At 45.0% G+C, this 20,348-nt stretch overlaps 1 protein-coding gene across 3 annotated transcripts in view; it reads right to left on the reverse strand.

Annotated features, from left to right (window-relative positions):
• The window catches only part of CLPB (caseinolytic mitochondrial matrix peptidase chaperone subunit B), a 164,687-nt gene that overhangs the window by 103,031 nt on the left and 41,308 nt on the right, over positions 1 to 20,348 (reverse strand). For all 3 annotated transcript variants that reach the window (XM_049713879.1, XM_004279753.3, XM_004279754.3), the window contains exon 4: positions 5,235 to 5,338. In XM_049713879.1, the coding sequence (XP_049569836.1) occupies positions 5,235 to 5,338 (104 nt within the window). The remainder of the gene's footprint in view (positions 1 to 5,234; positions 5,339 to 20,348) is intronic.

A 20,348-nucleotide genomic window follows, 5' to 3' on the forward strand; every position in this document is an offset into this window, starting at 1 on the left:
CTCTGTACAGAAATTCTTCATCACATGCTACTGTGCTTTACATATATTTATTTCTAGTCATCCAAACAACCCTTTAAGATGGGTATTGTTATCCCTATGTTACAGATGAGAAAACCTAAATTCAAGGACCTTAAGCCACTTGCTTAAGATCACACAGCTGGTGACAGAGCTTAGAGGACCCATTACTTCCTGGCACTGAAGACTGACCTTTCTCCAGGATACCGCTGTGCCTCTGAAGATGCCATTCTGAGAACTGGAGAGAATGGACAGAACAGTCAGACCAATAAGGCCAAGCATCCCTACATCACCTGCACCAGCAGACCTGCTCTCTACCCAGAAACACCAACCTTGACAAGAGCTGAAGATACAGTAATGTGCCAGTTGAGCAGGCTTCTTGCTAGAGCAATGCCAAATGTCAAACAGGAGAAGGGTTTCACTAGAAATGGGGCAACCGATAGCCAAGTCTCAGCAAAGAGGTTTCTTTCCTCTCTAGGCTGTGCCCATTCTGAGCAGGCAGAACGGATATAGAGCCTCTCTGAGAGAAACTTCTCTGATACCTTTTGGTCTCCTTGCCTGGATCCTCTTTCCTCCCCACACCTTAAATGCTGATACCCTGAGTGAAGGACTTGTCCTCCTATCCCTTCCCTTTAACTCTTTTCCTTAGGCAGTTTCAGCCACATTCATTGTTTTAACCACCAAGCAAATGCTGCCAGACTTCTTTGAACTACAGACCCACTCATCTAACAGTTCACCGAAAGCAGAACCCGAGGTGACAGATGGGTGCCTCCTTTTCCATCAATTCCCACATTCCACTGAATATTCCACCTCCTCCTAATATTTTTCTAATACCTGTTCTCTCCATTCCCAAAGATTTCTTTTAGAAATCCCCAGAAATGAGAAATGCATTTTGAGGGAGAGGAGCATGACTTCTCATCCAATTCTCAAAGGGATCCATCATCCCCCAAACATTGCTAATCTCTCCTCTCCAATTCATCCCCACCCCATCAGAATGGTCCGTCTAAAATGCTAATGTAAACTGAGCATTCTCCTACTTAAAATCCTTTGATGGCCTTCAGAAAACACTATGAGCTCCCTAGAACTGCCTTTCAGGGTCCTTCCCACATAGAACCCTGCCTCCCTCTCTGGTCTTACTTCTTGCTATTCTCAGTACTGTGGCAGATGATTCCAGTGGCTGTCACCTATCCCATGTCTCTGCATGTGTTATCCCTTCTACCTGGAAAGTCCACCCCTCTTAGTCTGCCTGGCAGTCTCTGACACATCCTTAAGACCCAGTTCAAAGTCACTTACCCTGTGACACTTCCCAGATATCAGTCTGCCTTCAGATAGAGGGCATCACTACCTATACCAGTGCTACCTATATCCTTTGTACATCTATCAACCTTTGCATTTATCATTCTGCACTGTGGTGCCTGTTCACGGGTCTGTCTTCTTACTCGACTGGGAGCAGATCATATATATTGAGGGGCTAGATCATATATATCCATTTTTATTTATTCCCAGCATCTGGCAGAGTGCCTGACACTCAGTAAGTGCATGCTCAATTATAAATAAACAAAACTAATAAGCAATTACAACCGTAGAGTACTCTACAATTCACACATCACATACTTTATCTCTTCATCTTCACATAATACTGATAAGGTAGACAAGGGATATATTATGGGGGTTTAGGGAGGTCTTGCCAAAGTCACAAACTACAACTCACTCTTCGCTTCAGTACTGAGCACAGGCTGAACCCCACAGAAATATCTATTAGAAATTTAGTGAACTTGATGGACTTTGGCACTGACTTTATGCTTTGCTTGTGTTTTGAAGAACTTTGCTGAGCTTGTGACTTTCCTGTGAATTTGCCTAGACACACTCTGGACAAGGGGCTTGTACCTCGTCTTCTACTTAACCTCCTCACACATCCCCAAGTCAGGTAGCTTCCCATGAAAAAGTCAGTCCAATCCAAAGAAAAAAAGAACCACAGGATTCTTTTGTTTCTGTCTACTTCAGCAGTGAGAATGACCCCGAGCTGGGTACAGTGACTTGCATACAGTGGGCAATCAATAAATACTGGTTGAATGGATAAATGAATGAGGTATCTTTAAATGGAAAAAGGAAAGAAAAATATGTTTAAGAAGGAGTTAAAGGCTTAGACTGGTAAGGAGAGGAGAACCCTGAGACGATTTTAAAGAACTGTCACTCTCCAGGCCCGGAGTCAGAAAGCAGAGCGTATGAAGTCAGAGAGCAGAGTACATCCACACTGATACATCAGGGAAAATCGGCTGAGCTGCCAGAAAACTGTGGCCGGCAAAGGTAGTCTGAAATTCAAAAAAGAGAAAAAGCTACAGAGAGAGTTAGATCTCACAAGCCACAGAGCAGTGAGTTTATCAATGATTGTTGATAAAATTTATTATTTCAATCTAGAATTTATTTTTAATGGTTCTGAAACACTTAGGTGATTACTGGGTACCAGTATGGGTTCGCTAAGGATAAGACAAAACCACGCCAGAATAACCTAATATCCTTTTGGGAAAGGATTACTGAGCAACAAATTAAGACAAACGTTAAACATGTTTTTATTTCAGCAATAAATCAGAGAAAATCTCTTAAAATTTTGTGGACAGGATGAAGAAATGGAGGCTAGAAAAGAATGAAGTTTGGTGGATCTACAGCTGTGACTGTTGAGTAATACTTCTAAATTGTCCTGATCATGAGCTCCAGGGCTCTGTACTTAATAGAGTCCTGTAAACATTTTAATCAACGACTAGCACATGAAGTACATGATGGCAGGGATCTTGTCTAACTCACCAGTACCTAGATCAATGCCTGCTAGATAGGAATGTGATCAATAAAATTTTGTAAAATGATTGCTGAATAAGTAACTGAATCCATAGAAAGCCTATTTGCTAACTTTGCAGATCATATAAAATAAGAAGAGATAGTTAATATTTTTATCTTTATTTCATGAGAGATACGCTAGCCTATTCCAATATTTTTGTTGTCTACCTACCTAGAATATAGGCTGGCTAGCAAAAGCTAAAAAAAATTCAGAGGAGGTTGATGAAAACAGGCAAAGAAATGGAAAGGAAGCAAGGAAGGGAGGGAAGGAGGGAGGAAGGGAGGGAGGGAGGGAAGAAGAAAGGAAGGAAAGAAAGAAAAAAGGAAATATCTAAAACATGGTTGGCAAACTACAGCCTATGGGCCAAATCCAGCCTGCTGCCAATATTTGTAAATAAAGTTTTACTGGAACACATCCACACACTCTCATTTGTGTATTGTGTTCTGCGCTACAGTGGCCAAGCTGAGTAGTCACAGCTAAGACCAACTGGCCCACAAGGCTTAAAATGTTTACTATCTGGCACTTTCCAGAAGAAGTTTGCTGACCACTGATCTAGAATGTTGAATATGAGGATCAACCTGGAAAGCTGAACTATTAGAACACAAAGGTACAAAACGTGAAAGGCACGGGTGGGGACTGGTGTGACAGCAGAGGTTGGATTAGACGGCTTCACAGTTCTGAGATTCTGTGAAATCAAAAATGCTTACTGGACCCTGTTGGGATCCCAAGAACAGATAAGAAGGCACTCAAATAATCCCTTCCCTTCTACCTGGCCCTGCCCTCTCAGCAAATGCTCCTCCTTGCTTTTTGGTGAGAGCACCTGAACAGAAGACAGAGCTGAGGGTGGCAATGCTATGTCTTAGTGAGGAGAGGGCAGCCTATAAGGTGAGTCCCCACACATCAGGCTGCAAATATAGGGCAAGTTTGGTACTCATGAAATTCTCCTCTGTTGGAAACAAAGTGAACATGATTCCCCCAGCTCAGTGGGGAATCCAAGGAGGCATAGGTCAAGGCCTGAACATGGAACTGTCAGCTGACGAGGAAAGAAAAGACATATGAGCAGATCAGAGTTCAAATAACCACATAAAGGGCCAAGATTTAGAGAACATTCAAAAGAGCAGCTGAGGGCAGGTTGCAGCAAAAGTTCCATGGAGGATCTAGTCACAGCAAGCGAGCTTGATAAAAGGAGCAGGTTCAGAGAGGTGGAGAGGCAGGGGGAGGGCAACTTCACACTGCAACTGGGTAGCAATGCTCTGATGCTCTTGACATTTCTCTCAGGCTGCTGATTTGAGAAACCTTGCTGGGGCAGCAATGACACCTCTGCCCTAGGCTACCACACCCACGTCAGTCTGGTAGCCTTGCTGACAGCTCTGAGGGCTGAGCACACTGCTTCCCTCTGCTGAACCTTCCCTCAGGTCAATGTTCTGACCCTTAGGCAATCAGCAAGGCTGTCTGTCCTCCTGGCATTACTGCCAACCCTAAAGTAGCCACTGCTCATCTGCCCTGCTGCTGGAAAGGGAGGGGAATCTCAGCCTCTGTGAGTGATCCAGGATAATGGGCGGGCAGCAGAGCCAATCTGGACAAGCAAAGCTCAAACGTAAAATATTCATCTCTGTCTGCAGTCAAAGCAACCTACCCTCTTCTCAACCCTACTTTTGAAAAACTCACCAGAGGCAATAACGGACTAACTTGCCCAGGTACCCTTCAACGGACATGTGACCAAGCCCTGGTAGGTGCACACCGCCTCCTTCCTCTGAGAAGTCCAAGCAACCACGCACACAACACCCCAGGGAGGCACTGATGACCACCCCATTTTACAAGCACAGACAAGGTCCACTCTTTTTCCTGGGTCATTCAGTAAGTTGAGGGGCCAGTCCAGAGAGAGGATTGTATTTCACACAGAAGAGGGGAAAAAAACAGTTGAGGGACTTCTGAGGCTGAGGAAACCAGAGAGGCTGCTTTCTAGTTCTGGGGCAGGGCTGGGACAGGGTAAGTCTGAAGAAAGTAGAGGAAGAATAAATCCACATTCCACACAGTTGCCTTAATTATTTTATGGAAACCTGCTCCACTGTCCACTCATCTGAGACTCCACAGATTGAGGCACTTTTGGGAGAACACCAGTTAAAAGGTTCTTCTACCCCTCCACCCCGGTTATGAAATTGGGCCTCTATTTTATTCCCCAAGACTTGAAGTGACATAAATTATAGAGCCAGAGGGGACTGTGAAGGGCATCTGTTCCAAGCCTTCTGCGCTCTCTATGAGTTCCTAGAGGATGAGGGACTTGCAGGCTCTCACCCTGAGTTGCTGGTAGAGTTGGCACAGAGCACGGCTGCCTGGAAGCCACAGGGAGGAGAGATCTCAGAACAGCAGGGTAGCCCACACTTACCTTCTAAAGAATGGATTCCCTGCTCCTTGGCAGTCTTGTAAACACTGCTGAAATCATCCCCGAGGTTTGGGTCAGCACCAGCTGCAAGCAGGACCTGCACCACACTGGAAGAAATCAAAAAGACACCAAGTGTCAAAAACAGGAAAGGCTGAGGAAGTAGACACTCAGATTCTGAGGCATGCTTGGGGACTGGATCTGCCTCTGCTCATGTGAGTGGTACAGTGGAGAGAACATGAACTTTACGAGCATCAAAGACAAGGGTAGGAAAGTTGGCTCTGAAACTTTACTGGCTGAGAGGCTCTGGACACGTTATCTAACGCCTCTCTAAGGCTCAGTGTCCAAGACAATAAAATACGAAGTGTTTATTCATCAATTACTTATCAAATGCTTACTATGTTCTAGTCACTGTTCTAGGTGCTAGTGTCCATGCCCTCAAGGAGCTTACAGTCTCTTCTGGGAAGGACAACAAATTAGCATAAAATTACAGCGAAGTGTGATAAAGGCTACGATGGGAGAAGTACCATGTATGGTGGGAAAGGGAGAGGATCAAGAAAGGGAAAGGGAGAGGATCAAGAAAGCCCTCCCAGAGGATGTGGTATTTAAGGTGTTAAAGACTTGGAAGGCTGAGAAGCCAGATCTGGGTTGGTGAAGTGGGAGGACCCAATGCATTTACAAATCGGAGGCAAAAGAGCACGAAGCTTCACCTGAAGAAAGCAGAATTGGGGATTTCCCTGGTGGTGCAGTGGTTAAGAATCCACCTGCTGATGCAGGGGACACAGGTTCCATCCCTGGTCCAGGAAGATCCCACATTCCACGGAGCAACTAAGCCCATGCGCCAAAACTACTGAGCCTGTGCTCTAGAGCCCGTGAGCCACAACTACTGAGCCCGAGCGCCCAGAGCCTGTGCTCTGCAACAAGAGAAGCCACTGCAATAAGAAGCCCGCGCACCGCAATAAAGAGTAGCCCCCACGGAATTCCCTGGTGGCACAGTGGATAGGAGTCCGCCTGCCAATGCAGGCGGCGCGGGTTCATGCCCCGGTCCGGGAGGATCCCACATGCCGGAGCAGCTGGGCCCGCGAGCAGTGGCTGCTGAGCCCACGCGTCTGGAGCCTGTGCTCCATGACGGGAGAAGCCACAGCGGTGAGAGGCCCGCGCACCGCAAAAAAAAAAAAACCCAAAAAACAAAAGAGAGTAGCTCCCTGCTCGCCGCAACTAGAGAAAGCCCACGCGCAGCAACGAAGACCCAATGCAGCCAAAAAAAATAAAATTAAAAAAAAAAAAAAGGTAGAATTGGAGTAGAGGATGTAAGGGGAAGAAAAGTGGGGAATGAGATAAGCCACTGAAGGGATTAAAAGGGAAGTGACGTGGCAACACATGCTTTTCCTCCCCACTTCAAGATATATACATTAAAAAAATACAAATCATATAGAAATATTAAATTGAAAAATGAAAGTCTTCCCTTATAGCCATCTCCTTAATCTAAATTCTAAGACTAACCACTATTTATAGTTTGGTGTGTTTCCTTCCAAATCTTTGCTATTAGAAGAATCACTCCTATAGCTGTGTGAGAATGAACTGGAGGGAGTAGGACAAGAGGCAGGAGCCTCCACAGTGAGGTTAAATTAGGTGAATTTATATAGCACCAAGTACAGTGCCTGACCCAGGAATACTCCATATATGTTAGCTTCCCTTCTATCATGTAATGTTCCTGCTAATACTTTCCTTTTTTTTCCCTAATAAAAAAAGGTTCGTGTTCACTATAAAAAAAACTCAGAAGATATAGCTAATCAAAAAGAAAAAAGTTTTAGAATATATAACATCTTTCCATTTTTTTCAATGTATGCACATTTTTATTTACCAAAAATTGGATCATATATAAACTCTCCCTAAACACACACATACCTCACCCCCCTTCCATGTCTTAAATATCTGTCTATCACATTGTTTTTAATGACTGCACAGTATTCTACTAAAAGGCTAGTCTATATTTAGCTAATCCCCAATGGTAAAACAATTAGATTATTCTTAATATTTCAATAACAATCTCTATTTCCTTTGCATAAATTCCTAACAGATGAATTTCTAGATCAAAAGTATAAGCATTTTTAAGGATTTTGATAAATGTTACTAAATTACCTTTCAGAAAGATTGTACCGATTTTTATTTTTACTATCAAAGGAAGAAGGATGAGAGCAACCGCTGTGCCTTTCTTTCACCAAAGCTTTTTCATTATGTGTTAATCTGGACACAGAAAATGGAATCACACTGCTGTTTCAACTTGCATTTCCTTGATTACTAGTGAGGCTGGACTTAAAAAAAATGTTTAGCAATCAGTTGTGTTTCCTTTTTCATGAATCACAATTATCAATTTTGTTTTTATTTTCAGGCATAATGTCCTTTGCCTATTTTTCTCTTAGCATGTTCATCTTTTGCTCACTGGCCTTCAAAACTATTAATGCTTTTGAAGGCATAAATGGCAAGCATTAAAAAAAATTACTCTAGGGAATTCGCTGGTGGTCCAGTGGTTAGGACTTGGCACTTTCACTGTCAGGGCCCGGGTTCAATCCCTGGCTGGGGAACTAAGATTCTGGAAGCCTTGTGGCCCAGCCAAAAATAAAAATAAATAAAAATTTAAAAATCACTCTATCATAAATATTAAAAAGCCAACCTACAATTTTAGTTTCTCTCCTTTGTTAGTTTTTCAATATCTGTAGCCAGCAGTATTGCTGGTTTTCCCTGTATCAACTGGTTTGAGTTTCATAACCTTCAACAGGCACAGGACCTGCCCAATTATTTGCTGAACGGATGAATGAATTTCAATAACTCCCATGCACACAAACACACAGTCCTCATAGGTAAGTCAAAGAACCAGAATCTATCTCCCACATAGATGGGGTTCTTCTACATCTGATCTAACATGGTCAAGTGAGCCTCCTGTGCCTATTCCCCTTACCTAAAAGGATCTTAAGAATTACCTTTTACAGGTAATTTATCTAGGATATGAATTATGATCCCAAAGAGAAATAAGAAGGGTCTCTAAGCACCTAAAATCAATGTCTAAAACTCAGATATTTAACTCACAGCAGAGTCTGTCAGGTTTTCACTTGGAGACTATTTGCTCATAGTTTACACATAATTTGGATTAAGACTGGCATTAGTCTTCCTGCTTGCCAGAAGATTAAAAGAGGGTTCAAAAAGGCTGTTAGAGATGGGCAACTACCTGCAGGCAGTGAGAAAAATATCTGATAGAAAGGGATGTAGTATGGTACAGAGGTTAAGAACGCTGGCTTTAAAATCGGAGACAATATGAACATCAACATGAATAAAGACATTAATGGATTATCACCCATTGGGTACACTAAGATTCCAAGAGTCCGTATTGAAAATAAATGAATAAGTCAATGGGAGAGACGGGAAAGCTCTTCTTTATTGTAGAATGACAAATAATAAATGTAGAACAAATGATGAAATTAGAAAATCATTTTGCAATCATAATTATCAGGGATATTAAGAGTATGTAGCTCAGATTTCCCTGGTGGCACAGTGGTTGAGAACCCGCCTGCCAGTGTAGGGGACACGGGTTCAAGCCCTGGTCCAGGAAGATCCCACATGCCATGGAGCAACTGGGCCCGTGCACCACAACTACTGAGCCCGTGCTCTGGAGCCTGCAAGCCACAACTACTGAAGCCCGCACGCCTGGAGCCTGTGCTCCGTAACAAGAGAAGCCACTGCAATGAGAAGACCACGTGCCGCAACAAAGGGTAGCCCCCACTTGCTGCAACTAGAGAAAGCCCGTGCGCAGCAACGGAGACCCAACGCAGCCTGCCCAAGTAAATAAATACATACATACATACATAAATGCTAATGAGTACTGTGATACTCCTAAAGAAGGTTATGGTATGCAGCACCCCCAAATTAAAAAAAAAAAAAGGAGGAGTATCTAGCTCATATGACTCTGTTAGTGTATGTAATGTGCTTGTACAGTGCCTGACATATAATAAGTGCTCAAAGAACATTAGTTATCATTACTATGTACCTGACCCCATAGCTGGGCTGTGGGAAAGTCAAGAGAAGTTTGAACTAAGACACAAATTGGGAAGACAGTATGAAATTTTATAACAAGTATAGGGAGACGTGGGTTCAAATCAAAGCTCTATCATTTACTGACTGTGATCTTGGACAAGTTACTATACCTCTGGGACTCCATTTCCTTACTGGAATAACAGATAATGATGCCTCCCTTGTAGGTTATAAGTATGTAAAACCACAGTGCCTGGCACATCAAAGGAGATCCACAAATATGAGCTCTCTTCTCTGTGTCCATATAATCTTAGTGATAATAACACAAATCTGGGCTGAAGTGGGCTCTAGATATATACCTAATCACCCCCAGGACTCATGCTGGCATAGCCCTGTGTTAAGAAGGCAGCTCTTGGGCTTCCCTGGTGGCGCAGTGGTTGAGAGTCCGCCTGCCGATGCAGGGGACGTGGGTTCGTGCCCTGGTCTGGGAAGATCCCACATGCCGTGGAGCGGCTGGGCCTGTGAGCCGTGGCCACTGAGCCTGCATGTTCGGAGCCTGTGCTCCGCAACGGGAGAGGCCACAACAGTGAGAGGCCCGCGTACCGCAAAAAAAAAAAAAAAAAAAAAAAAGAAGGCAGCTCTTCTAGTCATGTACCAAAATGTTCATTGCAGCACTATTTACAATAGCCAGGACATGGAAGCAACCTAAAAGTCCACTGACAGATGAATGGATAAAGAAGATGTGGCACATATATACAATGGAATATTACTCAGCCATAAAAAGAAATGAAATTGAGTTATTTGTAGTGAGGTGGATGGACCTAGAGTCTGTCATACAGAGTGAAGTAAGTCAGAAAGAGAAAAACAAATACTGTATGCTAACACATACATATGGAATCTAAAAAAAAAAAAAGGTTCTGAAGAACCTAGGGGCAGGACAGGAATAAAGACGCAGACATAGAGAATGGACTTGAGGACACGGGGAGGGGGAAGGGTAAGCTGGGACGAAGTGAGAGAGTGGCATGGACATATATACATTACCAAATGTAAAATAGATAGCTAGTGGGAAGCAGCTGCATGGCACAGGGAGATCAGCCCAGTGCTTTGTGACCACCTAGAGGGGTGGGATAGGGAGGGTGGGAGGGAGACGCAAGAGGGAGGGGATATGGGGATATATGTATACGTAAAGCTGATTCACTTTGTGATACAGCAGAAACTAACACACCATTGTAAAGCAATTATACTCCAATAAAGATGTTAAAAAAATAAGGCAGCTCTTCTATATTCTGCACAAGTTGGCTTGTTTTAAAATCTAAGTGAGAAGGGTTTGTCGATCTAAACTCAAAGGGACATAATTTGGTTAATCCTCAGCTGCTGTGTCCAATCACCATTCAATCACACCCCCTCCCATGGCAAGCTGTCCCTCCAGGCAGCTAGTGTCACTAACTGTGCTACCTGGGCCTCTCCAGGTTCCTGAGTATTGATTCCATCTGTCCAATTTGCAGGCTGCAAGACGTGTCCAAGGAACCAAGTATGCTGCCCTTCGCCCCAAAGGGCAGACAGTGGTCTGGCAGGATGGGGAGAGGAAAGTGACTAGGCTAAGCCCTGGGGCCGCTAACCCAATCAAAAGGAATGGGCAAAAAAAAAAAAAAAAAAAAAAAGGAATGGGCAATTCACTTCACAAACTTGGAGGACAAAGAGGGTGAGCATCCAAGCTAGTGACTCATTCTGCAATCCTGGAGAAGACTCCTTTCACTTTTAATTAACTCAAAAGGCAGCAGCCCCACTGTGGGGTATACCTAGGACTAAAAGAACTGTGGCTGCTCAGGCCGAGTGGCACCAAACACCTTACCAGATAGCTAGTAAGCTTTTTTTGCCCAAGAGCTATCTCATACTTAAAAAGCATCTAACCCAGAGTTCCACAGGGATCAGGCCCTTTTTGGAGAAGCCAGCCCAGATCAGGCTAAAGGACTACATGACTATGGTTAGCTCTGATGATGAAAAGAACTTCGTGGACCAATGGGATGTAGGAGGGTAGAAACAGAGTAGGAGGCTAGCCAGGTAAGAGAAAGCTAAGGCAAGGCTCGTGAGAACAGGCTTAGCAGCAGGCCAGGCCCAGGGAGTGTCAAGAAGTTCATAGTCAAAACAGAGCCAAGGGCCAGAGACCAGGCAGCAGAGACGTGAGGCAGAGAGTAAAAAGCCAGGTCAGATGTCAAGGACTAGAGGCAGAGGGAAACAGCAGACCACAAAACAAGTAAGCAACCAGAAACGAAGAAACACACTGGTATCAGAGGTCAAGACAAGGCAAAAGAAGCAGACACCAGGGGCAGCAGTGAGGAGACTTCGCAAATGAAGAGATTTCTGCCTCTTTGACATTTTTTGCTGAAGCAGAAACAAATCCCCCAATTCAGAACTGTATCTGGGAGAAGGTTACGTACACAAGATGGTGAGTTGGCCCACCTGGCTGACAAGGGGACTACAGGATCTGACGGCACAAAGGGAGGCAGGTACTGCTATCCGAGGTGATCCACCAAAGGAAAACTAGAGCCGCCCCTCTGTTCTGGCATTGGCATACTGGCTGTCACTTGGGAGGTCTGGGTTTAGGTATCACTATCTTAAATTGGAGTAGCTGGTGCTAAATGGGCAGTGAAGTGTATGGGCTAGGCCTTCATGGTCTTAATAGCTGGGTTAAAGGGGACAGAGTACACCATCCCACTCACTTATGTTTTTCTATAACACACTCAAAGGAACTATGCTGACTACTCCAGAGGTTCTCACCGGACAAAGGCTTACAAACATCAGCAATTCTCCCAGCCACCTCAGGACTTGGCCTCTGGTGGTCTGTGGAAAGATATGCCTACCAATGTCAGTATCAACCTCAAAGGCTAGAGATAATCTCCAGATACCCTACTTCCAATACTAATCTGGAGAGTCAGAGAATGTCTACAGCCCAGGAGGATGGGGGTTTAGAGTTGGCCTTTAGTGACTTGGCTCTGGTAGCAGTACTTGCCTTCCTGTGTGTCCATCAGAATCTACTCTGGTCTTATCTCTGCCCAAGTGAGCTGACTCACCAAAAAGACCGGGCTTTGTGAATACTGAAGGTGAAGGTTGTGAGGGATAGTATCCAGCTGACAGGTTGGCAGAGAAGCAGCAATAGGGCCGAGCTAGCCAGGCCAGGGATGGGGGGCACTGCAGGCCTGGAAATCTGGCTAATCAGAAATGGTCAGGTCTTAAAGATTGGCCTTAGATAGGGAGCAGAATGCAGGTCCAGAGCCCGAGACCTTGGTAAGAGTTACACATGTGAGTAGGAGTGGTGAGCTCTGAGCCTAGGCTGAGAGCTGTTTTCTTTCTGCTTATTTTACTGCCTGCTGATACAAGTATCTATTTTCTCAAGGGTACAGTAGGGCTAAGTAGGAGGAAGATAGCAGTCTAATAATAAGAGCTAGCATTTGTATATACCTCCTACATGCTAGGCACTATTTTAAATACTTTATATATACTAACATCTAATCTTCACAACAACCCTATGAAGGAGGTTAAACAGAAACTGAGGGATAAGTAACTTGTCCAAGGTCACTCAGCTGTAAGGAGCAGAGGTGGGATTCAAACCAGGGCAGTCTGGCTACCAAGCCCATGTCCTTATCACTCTGCTACATGGCCTCTCACTTCCCTGTGTTGACTCCCAGGTAGCTAACAGTCTGTAGAAGCACTTTGCCTCAACTCAAGTTTTAGCAACAAGGCTAGGATCAGGAAGCCCAACAGAAAAATGAGGCAAGGATATGAACAGTCAATGCCCAGAGGAGGAAAAAAACAAACAAACAAGATGATTAAGTATATGAAGAGATCCTCAAGCTTGTGTGTGATTAGAGAAAGGAAAATTTTTAAAAATGAGATAGCATTTTATTGGGAATTTGGGACTGACATGTACACACTGCTATATTTAAAAGAGATAACCAACAAGGACTTACTGTAAATTAATTAATTAATTTAAAAAAATGAGATAGAACTTCAAGTTAACACACTGGCAAAAAGTGAGAACGCTGAAAAATGCCCAGTGTTGGTGAAGACATGCAGATCTCAGATTCTTCATGCACTGCCAGGGGACAGACTGGAGCAGCCATTCTGGAAGCCAATCTTGTAATATTTGTCATGTTAAAGTACCTTACCCTATGACCCAGCACTTTGCTCGTGAGGATATGTATCTCAGAGAGATTCTTACACAGGTCTATAGAGGGCAACATGGGAGATGTTCACCACATATTTTGTGGCAGTGGGGAGTTGAGGCAATCAAGTGTCCATCACTGGGGGAACAGGTAAGTTAAATGTAGTAGACACATGCTATGAAACATGATGCAGCAGTCAGAAGCAACAGGCTGGATACACGTGCAGCAACATGAATAGATGATTTTTAAAAAGGGGTTGATTCCCTGCCACCTACTATTATTCATTAATTGAACTTGACCATCTGTTCTAAAAATTTATTCCTTCAGGGAGTCTCTCAATTGCAGAACTCTAATTCCCATGCTGATCTAGTGATCTTGGGGGCTGAAGAATTAAGGACCCAGTGAAAACAATTAACTCCCCGAAGTACACCAAAGGCCATCACGCAGGCCCCTCCTACTGGTTCAACTGGTTAGTGCTCATTCACCTTTAGGGCTCCTCAGTGACATAGTCACCAACTCAACTGAGGCTTCTCCGACTCCCAGCCCGGGTCCACACCCTCCCTCTTTGCACAGAATCCAGTACTTACTCCTGTGGAAGGTGGCCCTCACCATGTTATGTCGTTATAGCCTGTCTACTTTTACTTGCCTTTCCCAGTAGATCACGGGGCAAGAGCCATGTCTCAACCTTCTTTCACAGCTCCTTGCCCAGTGCCTGGATCACAATAAGTGGTCAACAGATGATTTCTGAATGACTGCACGAAAAAATGAAGAATGAATAAATGAAATAATTATTTTATTTGGTGAGAGATGGGGGAGAAAGGTGGAACGCAACTGTCTCAGCCCTGCCCAGCCTTCCCCCACCTGAGGGTCCGAACTGGGCTGCAGGCAGCTTAGCTGTGGAAAACTTCCATCTTCCTCTCCTGAGCACTAGGCCCTTCCTGCCCTCCACTAGGCAGTTCCCAAACAAAGCTGAGGAAAAGAACGGGAGGGTGGTCCCTAAGAAGCAGCTCCTGGGACTCACAGAACTCCCTTTGGAGCAACAGCCCCCACCGATCAGGTTTGTAATTAGATTAGATGTGGGAGCACACGTAGGAAGTTGGCTCACGTGGACCTTGATGAGCTCCTGCTTTCAGGACAGTGGGGCGTCACAATGCACAGGAGGACAGTTACATCAATTGGCTTTCTGCTCTCAGTGGCCGGAGGGGCTTTGGATCATCACATTGTTTAGGAAAGAGGGAGGAAACCTGTGGTGTGAGCTGAGGCCTAAGCTGGGCGAGGCGCGTGTCAAAGGCGGCTGGCGAGCAGCTGGAGTTGGTGAAGCAAGAAGGGCAGTGATCCCAGCTCCAGGTCGTCCCCACACAATGTGGAGCTTCAGAAGAAGCTCCTCCGACTCCTCCTCCCCTCTACCCCCCACACGCAAGCATAGGGTCACTGTGTCCCAAGGAAAAGACAAAGAGTTGACCTATTCTCAACCCAGAGCACACCTCGATGAGGGGAGAAAGCAAAGAGGTCACAGGTCAGGAGGTTTGCTGGAAAGTCAAATGAGCTATGGATCATTCAGTCTACTGGTTGGTCTACAGGCGGTCGGGAAAGCGGGGAGGCCCAACCAAAGGAACTGGCCTGTGTTGAATCTAGAGGTCCTGTGGTGTAGAGGCATGAGCTTGGTGGGGGGCAGGATGGGAAGGCAGTTTTCTTTTCTTTTTTGGGGGGTGGGGTGCAGTTTTCTTTTTAAAGCCAGCTTCCTTGGGAAACAAACTAAAGATTAGGGAGGAAGCAAGGAAGGTACCTGTGTAGAAAATGTGCCCCCGTTTCCTCGAATGAGGATGTTATTTTGTTTACTTCCCTCAAAAGGTAAAGATCAATAATCATAATAAAGCAGCCACGGTGGGTTGAGCACTTTACATTTACTACTCCAGATCCTTATAACCACTTGCAATGAGGTACTAGTCAATTTTACAAATGAATAAACTGAGGCTCAGCGAGATAACATGAGTTATCCAAGTATACACATTAAATAAGCACAGGAATCACGATTCAAATCCATGTGTCTGTCTGGGGCCAAACCCAGTGCACACTCCCCTAAACCACACTGGTTCTCACCCATCTGACCATCCATTAGTCTGTCATAATATCCCATAGTCGCTGGGCCCTTACTATGTACCAGGGACAGTGATATTTTCAGATGGTCATAACAGCTGGCTGGGATAAGAGGGAGTCTGATTCAGAGGGACAAGGGTCAAAATCAGTAGAGGGCTCAGACCAGGTGAGATAATTTGGGCAAGGCTTAAGGAAGACATGGCACGTTAAGCAGAGGGCCAAGGAATCGAGATTACCCATCACAGGATTTCCAGGACAATCCCAATTTCATATACTTAGCCTAGTTCTAAATACACTTCCATATCTTTCAATCTGTGGTTCATAACACACAGTCGCCAAACCGATGGGGCAGTGTGGTCAAGCCCTGGTTATTAGGGATTCTTTCCACAGTATAGGCTAGACTAGGCTCTCTCCAGGCAAATGATCCGTAAGAGCATGTTGAGGCTGGTACATCTCCTAGACGTACTATGCACTAGGCATTGCAGTAAGCAGTCTTACATGCATGTTAATCTTCGCAACCACCCTATGCTGAGGCAGATGCTAACGTTGTTCCTACTTTGCAGATGAGGAAACAGCTGTTCAGAGGTAGAGCTAGGTTTTAAACTCAGGCCCTCTTTCCAGAGCTCTTGTTCCTCACCACTCTGCCACACACAACTAGACTGTGCTCCCCAAAGTAAGGACTGTGCCTGGCCATCTGTTCCCTTGCACATAGGCCGCAGTACGGGCCAGTAAATATTCGTTGAATCAATTCACTTCTAAGGCCTTAACACTGCACTGTTGATGCACACATTGAGTTTTCAGTCAGCTCCTGGGCTTTACTTGCTAGTATTGCTAAAGTGGGTCTCCTAGGATTTTACAGTTGGTTTTTGGTTTTAACTGTAGACTGAAACACTTGTCCCTATTAATTTTTATCACCACAGATTTAACCATTGCTCTAGCCCACGGAGTTCTTTTTTCACATCCCTGACTCTTTCACCTAACATATCAACTACCTCTAAGCTTCATTTAATCTGCCCATTTGGTTGGCATTTATCAATGGTCTCACTAGAATCAGTGATATGACTAGTGAATAGGACAGACCCCTGTGGCTCACCAGTACAGTCTGCTTTCCAGTCTGATATCCATTCACATATAAACAATGAACCAGATCATTCACCATTCATTAGTTTGACCAAACTATTTGCCACATCATATTTTATTAATGTGGATATTATAAGAGACAGCCAAATACCTTGCTGCAACCCAGACACACCTACCATATTTACTGTATATTCCTGACCCACCAAGCTGGCACCCCTATTTATTTATTTATTTATTTATTTTAAACATCTTTATTGGGGTATAATTGCTTTACAATGGTGTGTTAGTTTCTGCTTTATAACAAAGTGAATCAGTTATACATATACATATGTTCCCATATCTCTTCCCTCTTGCATCTCCCTCCCTCCCACCCTCCCTATCCCACCCCTCCAGGCGGTCACAAAGCACCGAGCCGATATCCCTGTGGCACCCCTATTTAAATAAGCACAGAGTGGGTCTGATGTCCTTAAAGAGGAGGTGCAGGAGTGGACCATACCACAGTCCCTAGAAATGGAACACCCTTCCCCAGGCTGCTGAACTGGATGAGTACTGGATGCTCTTTTCATCCGAACTGATCTTCTCCATGAAGACAGCACTGAACACAGAACCCCAGGATGGGATATAGCGCTGGAGAAGGGGGTGGGTACCCTGAGACTGTCAGTTTAGGCAAATGAGCTGACATCACTTTCCAGGGAGCAGTGTCTGGGTGGCCTGAGGTCAAGGCATGTGTCTGCCAAACTAGAAACGGGTGCATGCTGAGCTTGGAATATCATTACTACGAAACAGGATTATCTTGAGCAATGATTCTAAATGGGATTAGAAATGACTCTCTGTTACTCAGAGATAATCAACCACAGCAGCGGTGGGAGAGACATCAAGCTCGGCACACTTTTCTGGGGGCATGGTGCTGGCATTCCGGGCACCTGGCCAGCACGCTCACCCACCCTTTCTTGCTGGGAAATACTGGGAACTGCTCTTCACTAGGCAGCTGCGGCCACCTGGGATGAGAGCAAGCTCCACATCAAAGTGCCCTGCTTTGGGGTCCCATGTTCTAGGCCCAGCTTCTTAGATGAAAAGGAGTGGAAAAAGAATCTCCAAAGCCCTACTGCTTCTGCATCACCCATCAGATACTGGTGAGAGGCAAGTAATACCCCCACCTCCATCAAAGATAGGCTTACCTGCAGGAAATTCACTAACTTCCTGAGGTCACCAATCAGCAGCAGCAGTGTTAGTCATAATAATAATTAAGACACTACCACTACTACTATACTACCATTAACTAAAGTAGCAAACTCTTATCAAGTGCTTACTATGTGGCAGGCATTATTCTAAACACTATACATATATTTACACATTTAAAGTAGCTCAGCTTATTATCTCCATTTTATGGCTGAGGAAACAATCACAGATAAGTGAAAGAACTTGCCAAGGTAGATGACTAGTAAGAGGAAGAGACAGCTTGGATGTGAATCCAGGTCGTCCAGCTCTAGAGCTCACAGCTCTACCACATGCTAGACAGTTACAGCCTGAGAGGACCATGGTCCATGCTGGATAAGGCTTTCCTTTACCCTCACTGGTCTCCAGACCCTGCCAGTGCCCCCTACTAACTCTGGTACATCCCTACTTTCTTACTTTTATGAGCCTATGCTCACAATGGTGCTTATTCCAGAAATGCTGTCTTTCTGCTCTCCACCTCTACCAACCAAAATCCTGTCCGTCTTTCAAGGCCCACCTCATGTGAAAGGGCCTCCTTTCATGATTAACCCCTAGCCCAGCACTCTAGGCTGGTCTTCTCTGGGTACTGACCACATTCTGCCTCAATCTGCCGTTAAAAGGAGGCTTGTTTTATCCCTTTTCTGAAAGCTTTTTTGAAGACAAGGAGAGTAGTTTGTCAGTTTTTAGATTTCTCAAAAAATCATCCAGCACATAGTGGGTCATCAAGAAACCCTGCCTGAATTGACTTGACTCCTGGTCTTGGCACCCCTTGATTCACTGCATGGCTTTGCTCCCTGCATCTTCCCTACCCAGGTAGTATAATCCAGTGGAGAGAATAAGGATTTGGGGTTCAGAGGGACCTGACTTCAAATCCTGGCTCCCCCTTTCACTTACTGGACAACCTTAGGCAACTCTGAGCTTCATTTTCCCTATCTGTAAAATAGGGATAATAATCCCCCCATTTTAGGATTGCAGTGAGGATTAGAGCCAACATGGGAAGTATTCGACATGGGCCTGGCACACAGAAGACACTCAGTCAACCACAGCCATCATCACCACTATAGTCAGGAGATCAGATAGCACAAAGCCAGCCTCCTCCGGCCAAAGGAAGCACCACTCTGCAGCAAGCAGCCAGGCTGAGAACAGGCTGGGGACCTTGGGAAGAGACTGTAGGCCTCCAAAGCAGGATAGACCTCCATGTTGTCAGGTCCCCTGGTACCTACATTAAAGCACAGGTACTGGGGTTCTCTACCTGCTCTGCCTCTGGCCAGCCAGCAAGGAAGAAGAGCCTCCCATGGAGGCTGCCCCAGTCCAGCTGCAAGAGAAGCATCAGCTCTTTGCTCTAAGAACACTTGTGGAGCTGTCGGCCACACAGAGAGGCCTGTAAAACCTCTCCTGCAGGTCAGCGATCTGGCTTGGGCTGCTGGGTTCTTAAAGATAGGATTTAATGCCCCCCCTCCCCTTAGTAAGGTGGAGGGAAAATAAGCAAATGCTAAAAATAAATGACTGCTATGAGAGGGAATTAAATGGTCTTCAGCCAAGGATGGCGGCATTTTAAAATTAACAAAGCCCAGGTACCACATCCAGGAAGGCCTTGGCAAATGCGTGTTATCCACTCATTAGCTCAGCTCCTCAGGGACTCCAGCCAAGCAGGGAAGGCAGTGCCGGGAAGCAGTCCTTCCGATGCTGATGAAATGCACCCCGGGAGAAAAAGCAGAAGGAGGGAGGGAGACTCTTGTGGGGAATTTCAAACAGTTTTGCTGGAGCTTCCTTCTCTGCCTGGCAGTCTCACTTCTCTGAGGCAGGGGCTTTCAAGGCAACCAGCAAGCCCAAGTGGACTCAAATCTGAACCTCCCCCCACGACCCCACTGTTTCAGGATCTTTGGTTCCTGAAGCTCCACAATGGCCATGCTATTTAGGTGGTCCTCCCTGCGTGGCAGTCCAGGGACAAGGAAACCAAGAATGATGTGGGATGAGAGGCAAGCTCCCAGTCCTGAACCCTGCACTTTCTCCTCGCCATAAAGAACCATATGACACTTTGTGAGCCCACTGTATACCACTCATAAGGTGAATTTATCACTATTCATTAGTAACTGTACTTCATGACATCACGAACCGTGTGAATCCACAAATCTTTATTCTCTACTAACAATCAGAATATATAGTACTCCAATGTAAGATACCATCAACTATAAGAATTCAAAACATTCCAGGTGACTATAAACAGTATGAATTCATTTTAACTCTACTAACAGGAATTCTCAGTACACCAAAGGTCACAATTAACAGTGAAAATGTAGAGAGATATGGTGGTTTTTTGAAAACTTTTTAAAAGTCTGTTTATTGAAGTATCATTTATGCATAGTAAAATTCATCCTTTTAAATTGTACAGTTTGATGAGTTCTATGACCACCACTATAATCAACACTTAGAGTATTTCCATCACCCCAAAAGTTCCATTGGGCCCTTCCTCCCACTCCTAAACCCTAGCAGCCACTAACCTGATTTCCGTCCCTATAGTACTGCCTTTTCCAGACTG

Source organism: Orcinus orca, chromosome 8, assembly GCF_937001465.1.
Source record: "Orcinus orca chromosome 8, mOrcOrc1.1, whole genome shotgun sequence".
NCBI classification, from domain to species: Eukaryota; Metazoa; Chordata; class Mammalia; order Artiodactyla; family Delphinidae; genus Orcinus; species Orcinus orca.